The sequence below is a fragment of the Primulina eburnea genome, chromosome 11 (assembly GCF_022965805.1).
Source record: "Primulina eburnea isolate SZY01 chromosome 11, ASM2296580v1, whole genome shotgun sequence".
Classification (NCBI taxonomy): Eukaryota; Viridiplantae; Streptophyta; class Magnoliopsida; order Lamiales; family Gesneriaceae; genus Primulina; species Primulina eburnea.
The window spans coordinates 10,716,404-10,735,402 of NC_133111.1; the positions used below are offsets into that span (position 1 = coordinate 10,716,404).

At 36.0% G+C, this 18,999-nt stretch overlaps 1 protein-coding gene across 1 annotated transcript; it reads right to left on the reverse strand.

The window, feature by feature from the left end:
• Positions 1–12,028: 12,028 nt before the first annotated feature.
• On the reverse strand, positions 12,029–18,699 carry LOC140805388 (uncharacterized). The gene is made up of 3 exons (XM_073161660.1): positions 18,010–18,699; positions 12,581–12,694; positions 12,029–12,043 (listed from the first exon to the last, which is right to left on the reverse strand). The coding sequence occupies exons 1-3, from the start codon at positions 18,697–18,699 to the stop codon at positions 12,029–12,031; spliced, it is 819 nt and encodes a 272-aa protein (XP_073017761.1).
• Positions 18,700–18,999: the final 300 nt, after the last annotated feature.

Sequence of the window (18,999 nt, forward strand, 5' to 3'; positions counted from 1 at the left end):
CAAAGACAAGAAAAAGGCCCTTCTAGCCACGTGGAGCGACAGCGACAACGAAGAGGAGTCTACCCTATGCTTCATGGCGAAGGAAGATCATCTGACCGACTCGGATGACGACGAGGTACCCTCTTACGATGAATTACTCTCCGCTTACACTAGTATGTACAATAAGGCTAAGTCACTTAGAAATGAGAATAAGCAACTTAAAACTGAACTAGAAGCTAGGATGCATGACAACACTAAGCTCAAGACAAACCTAAGAGACTTAGAGAAAGCCTTCAACAAGTTCAATGTGAGTAGCGGTAAACTAGAAAACCTCTTGAGCATGCAAAGGTGTAACTTCGACAAAGGAGGTCTAGGATATGAAAAGAAATCAGTCAACTTCGCTAGTCTTATCGCAAAGGCAAAACCAAGAACACCACCAACATGCACTTACTGTTGTAAGATAGGCCACATAAGACCTAAATGCAAGAAACTTAGACACCAACACAACAAGAATAGTTATTGGAAATGGATCCCCAAATCCCCAACTACTACTAACCCCAAAGGACCCAAAGAAACGGGTACCAACTATCAAACTGTATCTCAACCTTGTAGGGACAAAGGGGAGACAAGTCATCGAGCACTTGGTATCTTGACAGTGGATGCTCTCGACACATGACGGGAGAAAAGAAGCTGCTACAATCCATTCGACCAAAAGAAAAGGGATCGGTGACCTTCGGAGACAACAGCAAAGGGATCATAGAAGGCATCGGCTCAATAGGTATATCTAACTCTACTATTATTGATGATGTACTTCTTGTGAAAGGGCTTAAACATAACCTCCTAAGCATTAGTCAATTGTGCGATAGGGGTTATGAAGTCAAATTCACACCACACGATTGCACTGTATCACTCACAACTGACAAAACCATTAGTTTCAAAGGTTATAGAAGTGAAAATGTTTATAAGGTCGATTTAAAGATTTCATCTTTTTCAAAAATAAAAAGCCTTGTAACATTAAATGTTGATGACAACATTCTTTGGCATAGACGACTTGGTCATGTTGGGATGAGCACCATAGAAAAACTTTTAAAACTTGACCTAGTTTCCGGAATGCCAAAGCTGAATTTAAAATTAGATTCTTTTTGTGATGCTTGTCAACTTGGTAAACACACAAAGGAATCTTTCAAAAATAAAAATTTTGTATCCACTTCTATGCCCCTTGAATTACTTCACCTAGATTTATGTGGTCCCTCGAGGACAACTAGTCTAGGAGGAAAATCTTATGTTTTTGTCATTATAGATGATTTTTCACGTTTTACTTGGACATTGTTTTTAGCCCACAAAAATGATGCCTTTGATCATTTCAAAATTTTTGTCAAAAAGGTTGAAAATGAGAAAAATCTTTTGATCAAACAAATCCGTAGTGACCACGGAACGGAATTTCAAAATGAAAATTTTTCAATTTTTTGTCAAAGCAAAGGCATTGGTCACAACTTTTCTTGTCCTAGAACTCCTCAACAAAACGGTGTCGTTGAGAGGAAGAATAGGACCCTAGTAGAGATTGCAAGGACCATGCTATGTGAGCATTCTCTACCAAAATATTTTTGGGCTGAAGCAATGAGTTCTGCTTGTTACATCATCAATCGCGTATCAATAAGGTCAATTCTCAAGAAAACTCCATACGAACTATGGAGAGGGAGAAAGCCTAACATTTCTTACTTCCGCGCTTTTGGATCAAAATGCTTCATCCACAACAATGGTAAGGACAACCTGGGTAAGTTCGATGCTAAATCGGACAAAGTTATCTTTCTTGGTTACTCTACTTCTAGCAAAGCATATAGAGTCTTTAATAAACGTACTTTACTAGTTGAAGAATCTATTCATGTCATATTTGATGAAACTAACCCTTGCTTGCCTAGAACTGTTGTTTCTGATGATGATGATATAGATATCCTTGGCGAAAAGTTGGAGTCCACAAGCCTAGATGATGTTCCTAAAGATCAAGAGGACGCACCTCTTCCGAAGGAGTGGACTACACACAAGGATCATCCCATGGACCTCATCATTGGTAGCCCATCGAAGGGAGTATCTACTCGCTCTTCTAATATGTGCAATTATCTTGCTTTTCTTTCTCACATAGAACCTAAGAACATAGAAGAAGCTTTACTTGATGATTCTTGGATTATTGCTATGCAAGATGAACTAAATGAATTTAGAAGGAATAAAGTTTGGAATCTTGTACCTAGACCCACTGATAGACCTGTCATAGGAACTAAATGGGTATTTAGGAACAAGTTAGATGAGCATGGTACAATCACTAGAAATAAAGCTAGGCTAGTAGCTAAAGGATATAGTCAAGAAGAGGGAATTGATTATGATGAGACTTATGCCCCTGTTGCTAGACTAGAATCCATTCGCATGCTACTTGCTTTTGCTTGCTCTAGAGACTTTAAATTGTTTCAAATGGATGTTAAAAGTGCTTTTCTTAATGGTGATTTGAAAGAAGAAGTGTATGTTGAGCAACCTATTGGTTTTGAAGATGTGCACTTATCTGATTATGTGTATAAACTTGATAAGGCTTTGTATGGTTTGAAACAAGCTCCTAGAGCTTGGTATGAGAAATTATCTATCTTTTTGCTGTCTAATGGTTTTTGTAGAGGTAAAGTTGATATTACCTTATTTACCTTGACTAAAAATAATGATTTGCTGATAGTACAAATATATGTAGATGATATTATTTTTGGTGCTACTAATGAACACTTGTGTAGAGATTTTTCTAAGCTTATGCAGGATCACTTTGAGATGAGCATGATGGGCGAGCTCAACTACTTCCTTGGTCTCCAAATCAAGCAATGCAAGGATGGTTTCTTTGTCAATCAAGGAAAGTACATCAAGGAGATGCTAAAAAAGTTTGGGATGGAGTCTTCCAAAGCCTCATCCACACCTATGAGCACGACAGTCAGACTCGACAAAGATGAGGGAGGTAAACCTGTTGACCAAAAGTTATTTCGTAGCATGATTGGCTCCCTACTCTATGCGACTGCTAGTAGACCTGACATTATGTTTAGTGTTTGCTTGTGTGCACGATTTCAATCATGTCCAAAGGAATCACACTTATTCGCCTTAAAACGCATTTTCAAATATCTTTTAAATACTCCAAATCTCGGATTATGGTATTCTAAGAACTCATTTTTCGATTTAAAAGCTTACTGTGATGCCGACTTTGGAGGATATAAGGTGGATAGAAAGAGCACTAGTGGAACTTGTTTCTTTTTGGGAAATTGCTTGGTGTCATGGTTTTCTAAAAAGCAAAACTGTGTTGCACTTTCAACGACCAAGGCCGAGTATATGGCTGCCGGTAGTTGTTGTGCACAAATTCTTTGGATGAAGTATCAATTACTCGACTATGGTGTTACTTTTTCAAAAATTCCAATCTTTTGTGATAATACAAGCACCATATGTCTAACAAAGAATCCAGTTCAACATTCTCGTACTAAACATATTGACATTCGACATCATTTCATTCGTGATCACATTGAGCAAAATGATGTTGAACTTCACTATGTTGACACCAAGAATCAAATTGCTGATATTTTTACAAAACCACTAGATGAATCTACTTTTACTCGTTTGCGTGGTGAACTTGGCATGATTGAGTTGTAAACACTAGTCGAATACTCTCGTACATATTTGTTAAATTGAGGGGGAGTATTATTAATGTGAGCATTATAATGTCGGATAATACAAATTAATTGTATTTATCCATAATTATAGCTCAACATTCATTTATGTGCTAAATATTTTAAATTTTAGGTGTTCCTCATCTTGGCTACTTCGGAATCCACCGAACGTGTTCGGATCGTCCGAACCTAGCCATAGAGAGTCGCGGGATGCGGATTCTTAGATTATGTTTTTTGTTATTTTTGTTTATTTTATCTTTATGCATCATTGTATAAAAGACTTGCATTTATTAGTGGATATTTTACCTGTTTATTTGTCTCTCTTTATGCTTATGTCTTTTTGCTTATCACAAAAAGGGGGAGAATTTATTTGGTTAAAATTGCTATTAATTGGTTATTAAATTCGCCTTAATTCAACCTCTTAGACTTGTTATTTGATTAAGGGGGAGTTATTTAATAATAATTTCGATTATGTTGATTATTGTTATCTCAATTTTTAACCAAGTTTTGTGATCATCAAAAAGGGGGAGATTGTTACGCCTTAAACGCATACAAATCTCGAGGATGAGATTAATGTTTTTAATGCTGTAACATATCCCAAAGTTTTTGTTTTGATGATACCAAAACTTGGATTAAAAATGTACTAATGTTTTATATTGAGGCATGCAGGAAATTAAGAACAGGTTACGTTCGGAAGATCCGACATTCGGTTCGGACGGTCCGAAATTGTGCAATTCAGAAGCAAAATAGAAGCTGTTCGGAAGCTGCGAGGAGAGCGTTCGGACGTTCCGAAGACGTGATCGGACGTTCCGAACACAAGCAATCAAATCACTTCAATGCGGAGACAAATTGATATGACTGATTGATCGAGTAAGATTTCGGACGCTACGAAGGACATTTCGGACGCTACGAAGTGTTGAAGATTTCAAATCTCCGGAAACGCGGGAATGTTCGGACGGTACGAACTGGAGTTCGGACCTTCCGAAGCTGTGCATAGACGGTCTGAAAGAACTGTTCGGAAGCAACGAAGTTTGATCGGTTCCTCCGAAGCATATGTTCGGACCCTACGAAGTCAAGAACGGACGATCCGAAGTCATCCCAAAATTACGGAAATTGATTTCAATCACATCGGACGTTCCGAAGCATAAACAGAAGATCCGAACCTTGGCGTCCAAGACTAGTATAAATAGGCCTTTGAGGATGCATTTTCAAACATCCACTCCACTCTCTCTTGTCTCTTACAAAGCTTTCTACTATCTCTTGTGTGCGTTGATTAAAAGAGTTGTAATATCAAAAGAGTTGTAGAAAAAGAGTGAAAGTAATACTCTCGAGTGGGTTGTAAAGTTCGTGGCTATCCTTGGAGCCCTCAAGGCCAAGTAGACGCATCGAGGCGTGGTTGTAAAAGCTAGCTTGGAGCTCCTAAAGCCAAGTCGATATAGTGATACCTCGATCCTCATCGAGAAGGGGAGACGTAGACGATTCTTCGTCGAACTTCCATAAACATCTCTATCCCTCTTTACTTTACGCATTTACTTTACTACGCATTTATTTTACGCACTTACTTTACGCATTCATTTGTGATTGTCCCTCAAGTCTTCCGCTTGCAATTTCTGCAAACTCGTTTTAAAAACGCTAAAGGGCCTAAAAGAACCTATTCACCCCCCCTTTAGGTTCTTCAGATGACATTCACAAATCTTCTAATTTCTTCACCTTGCAGGCGCCTGGGCGGAGGTCTCTCGCAAATCAATCCATTTTCTTCAGTTTATTCAAGAATTTACTGAATTTTCACCACGAGACACATGAGTGACAAGAAAACATGATATATGCCAAAATATCACAAAAATGCCTGCAATCTAAACGATATGTGTAACACAATGAGCTATCACATAATATGAAAAACACGCAAAATCCACCTATATCAGCCGGCGATGCAGGGGCTGAACCAAGCCATGGACAAGACCTTGGTGGGTCTGAGACACGACCTTGGAGGGCTCGACCACTGCTGGAACCAGCCTTGAAGCCGATCGAGCGCGAGGAAGGGAGATAGGTCACGAGTTGTGTGTTGGTTTGAGCCTCGAGTGTTCGTGCGTTTGGGCCGTGCATGAGGCGGAGTCCTTGAGGTGGTTCAGTCCAGGAGGGTCCTAGGTTGTCTAGGAGGGGCTGGTCCTCGTGGGTTAGGTCTAGGGTTGGCAAAACGACGAGTTGGAGTTGGGGTGACTAGGGTATAAGTATATGATGATACGACGAGCTGTTTTGACACGCATGTTTTTACGACATGTTTACGTTTACGCTTTTAAGATCATGAAACGTATGATATTATAGCACTTTTCACTGTTGCTTGTTATGTATATGTATTTTCTATTAACTGTATAGGTGTCTTGAGTATTTAGACTCACTAGGCGTGTATTATGTAGGTGAGCAAGTTGTTGAGGAGACTGCAGGTGCTGAATTCTGAGTAGACAGGACTGGATGTCCTCACATGACCCGAGGACCATATTGTCTGCATATCACTTTTTTATGAGTTTAGAGTGGACATGAACATTTTTATACACTGGTTTTGACATTGTTGATGATTATTAGGATTTTTACTTGTTTATTTTTTCGCACATTTTTGGATGAACGAGTTGGCCATTTTTAACTGCAGTATTTTATTACAATCATTTTAAATGGGTATTTTTCAGCTGTGTCGCATGCATGCATAATTTTAAAAATTTCGAAAAAGAGCTTGACAAAAAAAATTGGTAGCATTTTTAAGTAGAAAATGTTTCAGTCCGACTATTGCTATCCATTGCATGCTATATGAAGATCAAAATCTATCAAATGGATGTCAAAAGTGCCTTTTTCAATGGCATTTTATGTGAAGAAGTATATGTTAGACAGCATAAGGGATTCAAAAATCCACATCACTTGGATCCTGTTTATAAGTTGAAAAAGGCTCTCTATGGATTGAAACAATCACCACGAGCATGATACGGTAGATTGGCCGAGTATTTACTCAAAATTGGCTTCAAACGAGGTGAAACAGACAAAAATATTTTTATTCGAAAGTCTAAAGGTGATATTCTTATATGTCGAGTGTATGTGGATGACATCATTTTTGGTCCATCTTCTCAAAAACATGCTGATAGTTTTGCTGAGTGTATATCCTCTACATTTGAAATAAGCATGGTTGGTTAGCTAAGTTTTTTCTTGGTTTGCAAATTAAACAAGTGCATGATGATATTTTTCTATGCCAAAGTAATATGCCAAGAATTTGACTAAGAAATTTGCAAACAAAAATATTAAATACATCAGAACACCTATAAGCTCTAGTGAGAAATTGTGCAAGGATGATGTTGCCGAAAATGTTGACAATGCCTTGTACCGCAACATCATAGGAAGCTTTCTGTATTTGACTGCTAGTCATCATGACATAATGTCTAGCGTCTTTTTGTGTGCACGTTAACAATCAAATCCTATAATTTCGTATCTAAAAGCTGTAAAGCGTATCTTATGTTACATAGCTGGAATAATAGACTTAGGATTGTGGTACACCCAAGAAACTAATACCAACCTAGTAGGTTTTTTAGATGTCGATTGGGCTGGAGACATAGATGATAGGAAAGAGCACAACATTAGGATTCTTCTACCTTGGCAACAACTTAGTCTCTTGGTATAGTCGGAACAAAACTGTGTATCACTTTCAACTGTTGAATCTGAATATGTGGCAGCTGAAAGTTGTTGCTCCCAACTTCTATGGTAAATCAAATGGTAGATGACTACGGACTTAAAAGTGAAACCTTACTTGTGGACTGTGATAATTCTAGTGCAATTGAAATTTAAAAAAATCTAGTACAACACTCTTGAACAAAACATATTGACATCAGACATCATTTTATTCGAGATCTACTAGAAAAAGTGTTAATCCGTATGGAATTTATTGGTACTAATAACCAGTTAGCTGACATATTTACAAAAGCATTAAATTTTGAGAGATTCTCCAACCTTATGAAATCTCTCAGCATGTGCACAATCTAACCATTCACGGATTTTGTCTTAGATGTTACAACATCTCGGACAACACCTAATATGCATGTGCATTTTAGGACTTAGACATTCTGCATTTGCATGCATACTATTATATGTTGTTTTTTTCACTCCGTTACATAATCTTTTGATGTGCTGACAATTCTTTACTTTAGTTTCATCAACGCACTTGGTTAATATATACTCTGATTAGCACACAAAGTAATTGAAAAATGTTCGTGTACTTCATGATCTTGTTCCATGTGAAAAGTGGCTTGAAAAGTTTACAAAAATAAAAAAATTTATAATATTTTTTGTGTCAGGAGATAAATAATAGAAAAAGATACCTAAAAGAGTCCAATGAAGACTGTTCTTTTAGTGTGAGAACTACCACTTCCGAACTAAGTACAAAATTAAAAATAAAAGAAAATAGAAAAATCTACCTAGAGGAGTCCTAAGAATATCATACCTCTAGTGTGGGAGCTACCATTTCTATATTCAAAAACTTCACAAGCCTCTAAGTGGGTAGAAAAATCAAAATTGTTTTAGGAATTGGACATGTTGTCCAAAGATGTTGCCAACGTCAGTGAAACACTTCATTCGTCAACGTGTCACATACTTGTTTTCATGTTTCTAATTTTGTTACATTATGTTGTTAGGCATAATTAGGACATGCATATACATCTTCTGTTAATATTGTTGAGTCAAGAGGGTATGAGTATGTATACCAAGAAAATTCGATAAAGAACACGATTTTTCTAGAAATCTAATTTCTATGAATTCCGATGATTTAGCGGGTTGAATGATGAGGAGTTCAAATCTGGAATTAATTTTTGAAAAGAATTATGTTGGATGAAATCATGTAGCAAGATTTTCGGAAATATATTCACCCGTTAGAATTTTTTTACCGTTGGAAACTAGCCGAGCAATTTGTTACGATTTGATGGGTGTTTAATTTTGTTACCGTTGTACTGGGTGTGTGGAATTCTTTTTAACCATAACACCTAACATTCTTACTCACGTTCTCTGAAATTTTTTGGAAAATTGTCTGTTATTTTTTATTTCCTTCACAATACTCTTAGACATATTTCACATCCATTTAATCACCTCTGAGTTCAACAATGGCAGGACACAACTACGATCCACTTGACATTCGAAGTGAGATGGGTCATAGGGAGGATGTTGCCCCTGCTCCCGCAAATTTCGCTAAAACACCCACTGCTCCAAATCTAAAAATTGTCCCTGTTGCAGAAACGCCGATTCCCCTCGAAACAGTAGCCCCAGGTGAGCCAAGGAATGAATTTGATGTGGATAATCCTACATATTATACTTTTCTAAACCGAGTATTTATTTCAGCCCCAATCATCAGACGATCAAAGAGGCAAGCTGGTTACAACCCCGACCTCACACCCAACAAAAGGTTTCGTCACAAGGGTGAGCCCTCAGCTCGACCCTCACTTGCTGACCCTTACAATACTTCTGGAGATGATTCAGACGATGCAGACTACGAGTTTATGGTCCGTAAATATATCACATCAAAAACTCCAAAAATCCCCACCTCTGATGAGAAATTATCGAGTTCTACTGATGAAGAACCACAAGTTCAACCAAAGGCGCCCAGTTCATCTGATGAGGACGAAGTCTCTTTGGCTCAAGTGATAGCCAATTTGAGGAAGGCCAAGCACTCTGCCCCTGCATCTACTCCTCAAATTTCTAATGAAGAGCCCGATCCTGAGAGGATGCAAGAATTTGAAGATAATCGCCCCACAGATTCCTCTAAATCCTTCTCAAAGAGCACTGTTGAAATTTTTTAGAAAGGCACAGAAGCTTCCTCTGATAGTGTCAGTGTTGTGCCAGATGTTGAAGACATCTCGAACAACACCGATCTCAGCGACTATGATCTAGACAGAGCCTTTAGTTCCAAGTGCTATACCCAGCAGGCTCTCTCACAGTGGTCACTCTATGCAAACCGGGACTTTGTTGAAGAGAGAAATTTCTACATGGAATAATTTCCAGAAATAATCTGGTGAATTTCCTCAAATCACGAGGTATGTTCTCTATAATGTCGTTGTGCTATCATTCTGTTGAAAACCCGTTCTTGATTTCTACACCAACACATCACCGGGAGTGGGTGATGATAGGTCTGAAAAGTTTGGACGAGTGTTTGTTCTCAATAGGGTATACAAATTCAATCCCAGTTTCATCAACTCCTATTATAACACCCCCGAGATTGATGATGGCCCTCAACTAGACCTTAACAAAGTAACTTCAGTACTGACAAGAGGATTGGTTCAACAGTTTCCTTGGCAACCAGAATGCCTCTCTGCCACGAATATCACCTCACTTTACTCTGTGATCCATAAAGTTGTCATCCGGAACTGGACACCATCTACCAACTCCACGATGGTAACAAAATCTCAAGCTTTGACACTGTTTTCCATAGGGACCCGCACTCTAAATTTTGGATAGCTGGCTTTCAAGACGATACTCCAATTTGCTGTAAGAGGCCTCAAGTCCTCGAAGTTGCCATTTCCCTGACTTATTTACGGCATCCTTGAATCTCAAGGGTTCATTCCCGACATTGATGAGAGATCTTTAGACGTCAGTGAGCTGTTAAATATTGTCCTAGATCTCTTCATAGGAACCAAGAAGATTGACCTACCTTGGTCCGAGTCTCGTGTTGCATCTATTGTCTCTGAAATCCTCAAACCACTCTGGATACTACTACACATATGGGATATGTGATGCTTTCCACCACTGCCATCCAAGCCCAGATCGATCATGCCCTTGAAAAAATTGTTCAAAACAAGGCGGACCTAGCCTACTATGAGAATCTAGTTGCAGATTATAGGTTGGCGTTGGATGTTGCTGTCCATCCTGGACAAAAAGGAAGAGATCACACTGGAGCACAAACTGATGAGGCTGGTCCATCTGGTACAAGAGAAGGAGATCACATTGATGTAGCTGACAGTTATAGTGATCAGTGAATATTCACTTTTTATTCCTATGTTATTTTGTTGCTTGTGTTAGTTTTGATGTTATGTCCTCATGCTCTACCTAAAAGTTATCGAGTGAATGTTTGTTTCTCCCAGATGTTGTTTCATGTGTTGCTAAAAATTCAGACAACACGTATGCTAACTTGATTAAACTTAGGGGGAGAATTGTTATCACAATCAAGGGGATAAGGATTCTCATATGCAGGGGAAGATCAAATGGAATCAATATGGAAAATAAAGTTTGTGCTGATTTTGTCCAAAAAGACAAATAAAGGGAGATTGAAAGAAAAATTGGTCTTGGGTTCCAGGGAATAATTTATTCCTGGAAATAATATTTTCCTTAAAGTTAATTTCCTTGTTGATAAGATTGTGTGAAATATTGAATTAAGGGTTTTGCCTTTATAGATTTATGATATTTATGATAAGGATTTTGAGATATAATGTCATTTTTTAAACAAAGAGTTTATTTTTAATAAAACTATTGATTTCAAGAAGCAGAGATTTGAAGATAAATCCTAAGAGATGAGCAAACTATAAATAAAAGAAGCAAGCTAAAGAAATGGACTCTTCGATTATTTTGCTTTTGACTCTTCGCTTGGAAGTTTTCATGCCTTCTTACTGGTGCACTTTTGCACTTTGTGAAATTTAGAGAAAAGCTATTCACGAGGACATTGTTGTGCTGAAGAGTGATGTCTCACGTGTTACCGTTATTGTTGGAGACATCTGCAGAAAACACACGTGGAAGTGTTGGCTGAATATCGTGTGTTCAATTCTCCAGTGTTTGGCACCATGTTTTTGCTTTTTTGAAATGTTTTAGTGTTGGTAGTGATTTTAAAAAGCAGTTTATTTTCTCAAAAGGTTGAGAAAATTGATTTTCATTAAAATTACAAGTTATTGGTTTTTGTAAACTGAAAGGTGTTTTCTAGTGATTATTTTACCCTGAGACATCGTGCAAGTATTTATATTTGTGCACAATTAATTCGAAGTTATTTTAGTTTACGTTATTTATTTGTGTTATGTTATTCTGATGCATGTTATGCCAAGTACTATAACATTTGGAACATCATTTAAATCTGATACACACAAACTCTCGTGTACCTTTTACAATTTATATTAAACAAAATATACCCCATACCTACAACATACAATGTCCTTATATTAAGCATTTAATATTATATAAATTATGATTATAATTTTACATGCATAATTCACTAGTCTGGAATAATTTAAAGGCTGGTTGTCTATTTCCAGCTTTATAGGAAATACCAGCAATTTTTAAGACAATCATTTACTTTTCCCATATATCCCAAAGAATAATATTATTTTAAAACAAAAAACCAATGAGGCATTATTTATTTTAGTTTTTTTTTAAGATAATGAAATCTGAAATAGTTAAGACAAAATGTAAAATTTTAGTCATAACTAGCATTGCATCTGATATTATTTGAATTATTATATAAATTTGGTGAATCATGTGGGAACCCAATTTTTTGGAAATTTATTTATTTAGATATAGACATGTATAAGAATTTATTTTCGAATTATGGTGTTATTGTAAAAATAATAAATTCAAAAATATTAAATAATACATGATATTTGAAATTTAAAGCCAATACATACATTGAATTCGAAATCAAGTGCAAGTATACGTAAATTTGAAATAAGGCGGGATATCAACCTAATTGAAAGAAAATATTGCATACAAAGCAGTTTTCTCAACAAGGAAGCTAGCAGATTTTCAATACAGTCCAGATACATTATGAACCCAATAAGAAAGCGATCTACATTCAACAGTTCAGTCCATCATAAATTTTCAGAATTTGGTAATGTTATATGTATGGAAGGAGCATTTCGATATTTATGGAAGAATTATCTCAAAATTATGAAAGGATATCTATCAAATTATGGTAAGATTTTCACCTCACCCCTATAAATACCACCATATACCATTCGAAATTTCACACCATTCAAACACTCCACATTTTCGAAATTTCGCTCTTCAAATTCTGTCAAATAGCAAAGCTTTACTGCAATCTAGACCCAGAGGCAATTCGAAAATCCCAGTACACGGAACCTTTCACAATATTTTATCCAGATTTGAGGTAAGTGAGCTTGTTTTAAAATATGTTGTGTATGAATTATTTCGTTTTAAGTGATATAAGAGCCGTTTTCATAATCCAATTGGGAAGAAAAAATGGGTCATATTATGGCAAATGGCCAATGTAGTCCCCTTCGAAACGGCCCAACAAGTGACATTTACAATTTTGTTGCGAGGCATGGTCCGTAAACTCGAAATTTCTTCATTTCGATCTCCAAAATCCCGTTTTGCTATTTTTGGAAAGTTTCGTAGAACTCATAACGTTTCGTAAGAAACTCGGAATTTAATTCATTCAACTGTTCTGGTCGACATATTCTTTCTATCCATATGTCAATGTCCGAACTTTCTATTTTTCAAAAAATTTCGAAAAGTCTCATTCAACGCGTTTGTTGTACTTTTGTCGAATTTTTATGGAATTATATTATGGAGATAATTAGTATTTATCTACATTGTTGGGAATATATATATATCAAAGATATGTTGACAAACTTTCGACTTAAGATGAAATATTAATTTGACTCGGGGATGATAAATTAATTATGAAAAACTAATAATATAAAATATGATATAAGAATTATATATTAAGTTTTGGGTATTCCAATATATAAGTCGTTTTTGTGTCAATAGTTAATTGTGTGGGCAATAAGTTTGGATTATTAAGAATGCTAAGCACTAATTTTAAATATGTAGGATCTTGGAAAATCTTGTTTAAAATTAATACGAGAAATAATATCTTAAGGTTAAGATATTTATATTATTTTGGTATAACAAGTAGGCTATGATCTTACTGTGGGGACCCGAACTCTAATCATCTTCTTAATCGTCTTTGGGATTTAATTATCAATTAAAATAAACAGGGTCTAAATTTTTTTTATTTTGAAAATGCAAGTGCGGAAGGTAATGGAACCATGCTATTATACATTTCAGTATATAAGTACAATGATGCACAACAATTATTCAAACTAGTCTAAGGTTCAATTACTAATTTTCAAGTATTAAACCAAATCTACAATAAGTCCGGAATCACCACTCTAAACTCTTCTTCTCTCATCATCTTCTTGACCCCGATCTTGTCCCACCTGTTGTCATGCACACATACAAAACAAGACAACATCCGGATAACTCCGGTGAGATATAAATATCCCAGTATAAACAATGTAAGCATGCAATCATATAAAACATATATAAGACCATAAACAAACATTAAAACATGTATCCCATCTGACTACATGAATTAATACCAATCTGTATTTAAATCAACTACTCGTTATCTTATCTCAACTTATTTATAATCTAGGGATCCCGATCTAATTTAGACTTCGGCATGCTGTATCGAGTGTCTACAATAGAAGTCAATCTACATCTAAGCTCATCGATACACCGTAAGTCTAGAGTCTTCGCGGTTCTGACAAAGACTCGGCGGTTCTGCCCTAGCTAGGCTGATCTGTCTTAGACTCAAACTCTGGCTCTGCTATCATTCAATAGACTAAACATATCAATCTGATAATTTGCAAATATCAATGAAATAACATAAAGTATGTGATTTAGGAAAACTCAAGTCAAACCTAACTCGAGTTGTGCAATCCCGAATCAACATTTATTTATACATTTATCTTCTTGGTCTGACGAAGTCGAAGTATCGAAGTCAAATCTGTCCATATCCAATCTGACATGAAAATATCGAATAGACACAATATCAATATACAACTTATTCAAAATATGTTCTGATCAATACTCAATTCAAAACATAATCTGAGCAATGTCAAAGATATAATGATACAATCTATCAATACTAAATCTGATCAATTATCAATCTGCTGTCGTTTCAACGGCATAACAATACATTTTTGATAACCCCGTCAATCTCAACATTACAGATATAATATCACAACTCATAATCAGTATCAATACAACTCATACTCCTCATCATAACAGATCATAATCTCAAATCTGTACAATCTCAGTCATATCATTTCATAAAATCATAACAATTACATACACCATCTGTTTTTCGATCTGACTTCGATTACACAATGTCTGATATCGCAATAACAACATATATGGATTATATCTGATTCTGGCAGTATCATAATTTCAAATCATGTCTAAACGTAACAAAACTTACGTCCTGTTGTAGCCTGAGTTGATAGGAACACAGTACTGTGTCCGGATTCAAAATCTGACAGGCGAATCGAAATATAAGGCGTAAGGATTTTCTAAGATTCTATCAATTCTATCAATTAAATCTTGAGCATTACATTTCTCCCCCCTTAGATATGATTTCGTCCCCGAAATCACAAGCAATCAAATCAGATATGGAAAGAAATGCATAATAGAACCAGTCCTAACTCCTTTCAATGTAATGACTCTGAACATCGCTACCTCATATCAGACTCAATCTTCCAGGTAGCCTCTTCGATGCCCTGATGATTGTACTGTACTTCCAACAGCGGAATATTCTTCATCCTGATTACAATACTGGCTATACAACATCTATATATACCAATCAACATCTCATAACAAATCAGCATCATCAGTTGTTCTCAATTATATTTATCCCGGTCAAGGATATATTTAATCTTTGGCTCCGAATACCAACAGTCATCATCCGACGTTAGCATATTTCATATCAATTCCGAGCTGTCTTCATTTGCTTCCGAATTAATTTCATTTTCTTTATCAGATTTCTGCTCCTGTCACATTCAATCTCATGTATCACCGCAATATCATTCCTATCACAGGAAATATGTAATACTTATTGTACAATGTCTTGTCTGTAACTATCTTATTACTCCTCTGATAGCTATTATCATACAATAATTCATAAAGTGACAATATGTCATATCAACTAGTGCTAGCATCCAGCACTACAGCTCCACCGATATCTTCCAATATCTGGATAGTAAGATATGGCTATCTATTAGTCAGTAGATAATATGTGAAAGAGCTCATGGTGTATTCTGCCACTAGTACAAAATCAATCAAAATCACAATATGATATAATCTACTTAAACATTCTGTTCAATCTGACCATTTCTATGACATCGATCTTTGTCATGCGGTCCTGTTTGTACGTCATCTTGTACAAACTACTATATATATGGATTGAACAATCTGTCAATCACAATCATATCGTATCACCATCTTGAAAGGATAACGGTAATTTCATTACAAAATTCATAGAAATGTACTCCCATTTCTATTCAGAAATAAACAATTCTGTAATAAATCTTCTGATTTCTATCTTTCTGTTTTCATTTATTGGCAATTCAGAAATTTCAGTACAATTCCTGCCAACATTTCAGTACAAATTCTATCATAACTGATTTAATCTGTCTATATCAAAACTGTTTGTCCGAATATTATACATTCTCAGTCACCAAAATGAAAACTGAATCTACTACTGTGTGTTTCTGACACTATATGTCATTTCATATTCGAACTATTTGGTACAAACAAATCAGTTAATAATATAAATTAAAGAAAAATACCTATCTGGTATTCGGTTCTGACTATCGATATCAAATTCTGTTGTACAATTCTGAAACATTTGGCATCACAAGATAATCATTCTCATACAATAAAAATCACATATCTGTCACTCTGATTGATGCTTTGCTCTGATTATCGAAATTAAGTTCTGAACATTCTGGTTAAATATCTGAACTGTCGTAATTCTCGAATTCAGTTCTGATTCGGTTTGAATAATCTGTATCAAACACTGACTCAGAATAACAGTACAACCAAATCAGATTCACAATATCAATAATCTATACTGATCTAGTGAGTTCAGTAAACTCATAAAACGGCAATTTCTGGCAATATTGTCAATTCTGACTAAACAATCACGTCTTCATGTCGTTCTGATCAACTGCTATATATCATCTGCAAATATAATATGCCCCCAAACAATATAAGCTGTCTCAAATACTGTTTTAGAACAATAACAATACTCAAGCAGATACAAAACAATAATCGTATAAGATAATCTGTCAACTCAGACCAAAAATAAATTTCTAACATTTCTGACATTTCTGAAATTTCTGATCTTTCTGATATCGGTATCATTCTCAGTCACTGATCATGATCTCAACTGTGTCAAAATCAATCGGTATACTAACTCCAGATATCGCATATACGGAGTACAATCTGTTTCAAGCAGGATTCATATCTGAATAATTTCTGTATACAATAATCACAGTTCTCAGAGTATTCAATACAATCTTCAGATATTCGATTCAATCAATCAGATGCTGCAAGTATGTAAAATATCATAGATATAACAAGCATGAAATCAACAGAATATCTCTGAACGTACTGAAACATACCAAAGAGAAACACTAAATCAGATGTATCTCCTGTTCGGTACTCTTCTACTGATCTTTCAATTATTTCAATTCATTTTGTATCATTCTGTACATTCAATGTCATTCTGTACTGAAATCTAAAGCACAAACAGTACCTGATCTCCCTTCAATTCTGAAATCTATCTTTCTGATATAAAGCAAATCTGAAATCTTATCTGGACAACCATCAGCCAACTCGTACATCATTGACAAATCTGCCAATGCTAGGCTCGATTTCAGTACGTCTACTGAATACATAAGGATACCATATGCTCCTTTCTGTATTAATCGAGTCATAGACAATAGAGATATTAAAAGAATTCTAGATCTAGAATCCTTTACCGTAGAGTTTGTACTCATCAGACTTATCTGGTCTGAATCTTATATTTTTCTGGAAGAAATCTACAATAATTTTGTACTTGTTCAGCATATTAATATCAATAATGCGATCAAATCTGAAAACAAAAGTACATCATAATCTAACTCGATCTTATTCTCATCTTACTGTAGGTTACAATATTTCACATAAATCTCTAATATCAACATTTCCCCCCAAAAGGTAAGAAAATCAATACTACAGTACAAACAGACCCAACAGATAGACATATTTTAATGCAATTCAGTCAAAGATAATCGTATGGAATGCATTAGTATATCTCAATACATATGCAATATAATCGTAAAAGAACATTACCTGCGGTGTGTCTTAGGTATGTTCCTCGGTCATTGCCACCAGATAATTTTGCTCCCTAAATTCTTCGGGAACCTCTCTGTGGACAAACTCTAGCAAAATGCCCTGGCTGTTTACAGATGTTGCAACTACCAGTCACTCCCTGGCATTGCTCTGTGGGATGTCTCCCTCCACAAGTTCTGCAATATACTCCAGTATAACTCGGGCTGGCAACACTGGAGCTAGATGAACCACTCGGTTCACTTTCCAATTTCTTAAACTGTTTCTTCCGAATTTTCAGTTGTGCTTTCTTTTCCCCACTGTTGCTGCCAATCTCAACTCTGGCAGGCAGTTGCTGTGAACTCGGTGCTGGAAGATCATATGATATTCCCTTTTGTCCCATCAAAACTGTTTCTGCTCTTTTGGCTCTGTTCAATGTATCAGCAAAATTAATCGGCCATTTCACATTCACCAATGTACGTATCTCCGGATTTAATCCCCGAATGAACTGATCAGATATAGCTTCATCATTTCTAGCCACATGAGGGACAAAACGTAGCAAGATAAAGAACTGAGCCAAATACTCATCAATACTCAAGTGACCCTGTCTCAAAGTTGAAAACTCTGCACTTTTGTCTTGTCTGTATGATACGGGGAAAAATCTTTGACAGAATTCAATCTTAAAAATTTTCCACGTAATTAGTGAACTGCGTTGTTCTAGGGCTTCTTTGGTTACCAGCCACCAACTTCTTGCAGCATCCTGTAACTGATGCCCAATCAACTTAACTCTACAATCATCTGTGAAATCAAGAAATTCGAATAGCATCTCCATGTCTTCAAGCCAATTCTCACAATCTACCGGCGTCTCAATACCCTGCAGAATCGGTGGTTGAAATGACTGAAACCTCTTCCACTGTATTTCCATCTGAGTCTCTGATATATCTACCTGTTCAGTCGAAGTACTACCCCTTTCTGGAATTCTCCGTGGAGGTATATCTGATTACCAAAACATTAGTAACCCAATACTACAAATCTGTTCCAATATTTCTTTGATCATCTTACTGCTGATCAAGAATCAGATCTGATTCATGCTCAATAATACATAATACCAATTCAACACAGATAATCAGGTACACATGTATTTCCAAGCAGTAAAACATAATCTCATGCTAGCATACACAATGTCAATCACATTAAAATAATCCTCATGCTAGCAACCACATGC

What these genes read in the sequence shown, in the direction of transcription:
- LOC140805388 (XM_073161660.1), bottom strand. Translation starts at nt 18,699, where the DNA reads ATGGAAATACAGTGGAAGAGGTTTCAGTCATTTCAACCACCGATTCTG. An exon ending in GTGGTTCATCTAGCTCCAGT is followed by an intron (nt 12,695 to 18,009) that starts GTTGCCAGCCCG and finishes CTCTGGGTCTAG; the next exon opens with ATTGCAGTAAAGCTTTGCTA.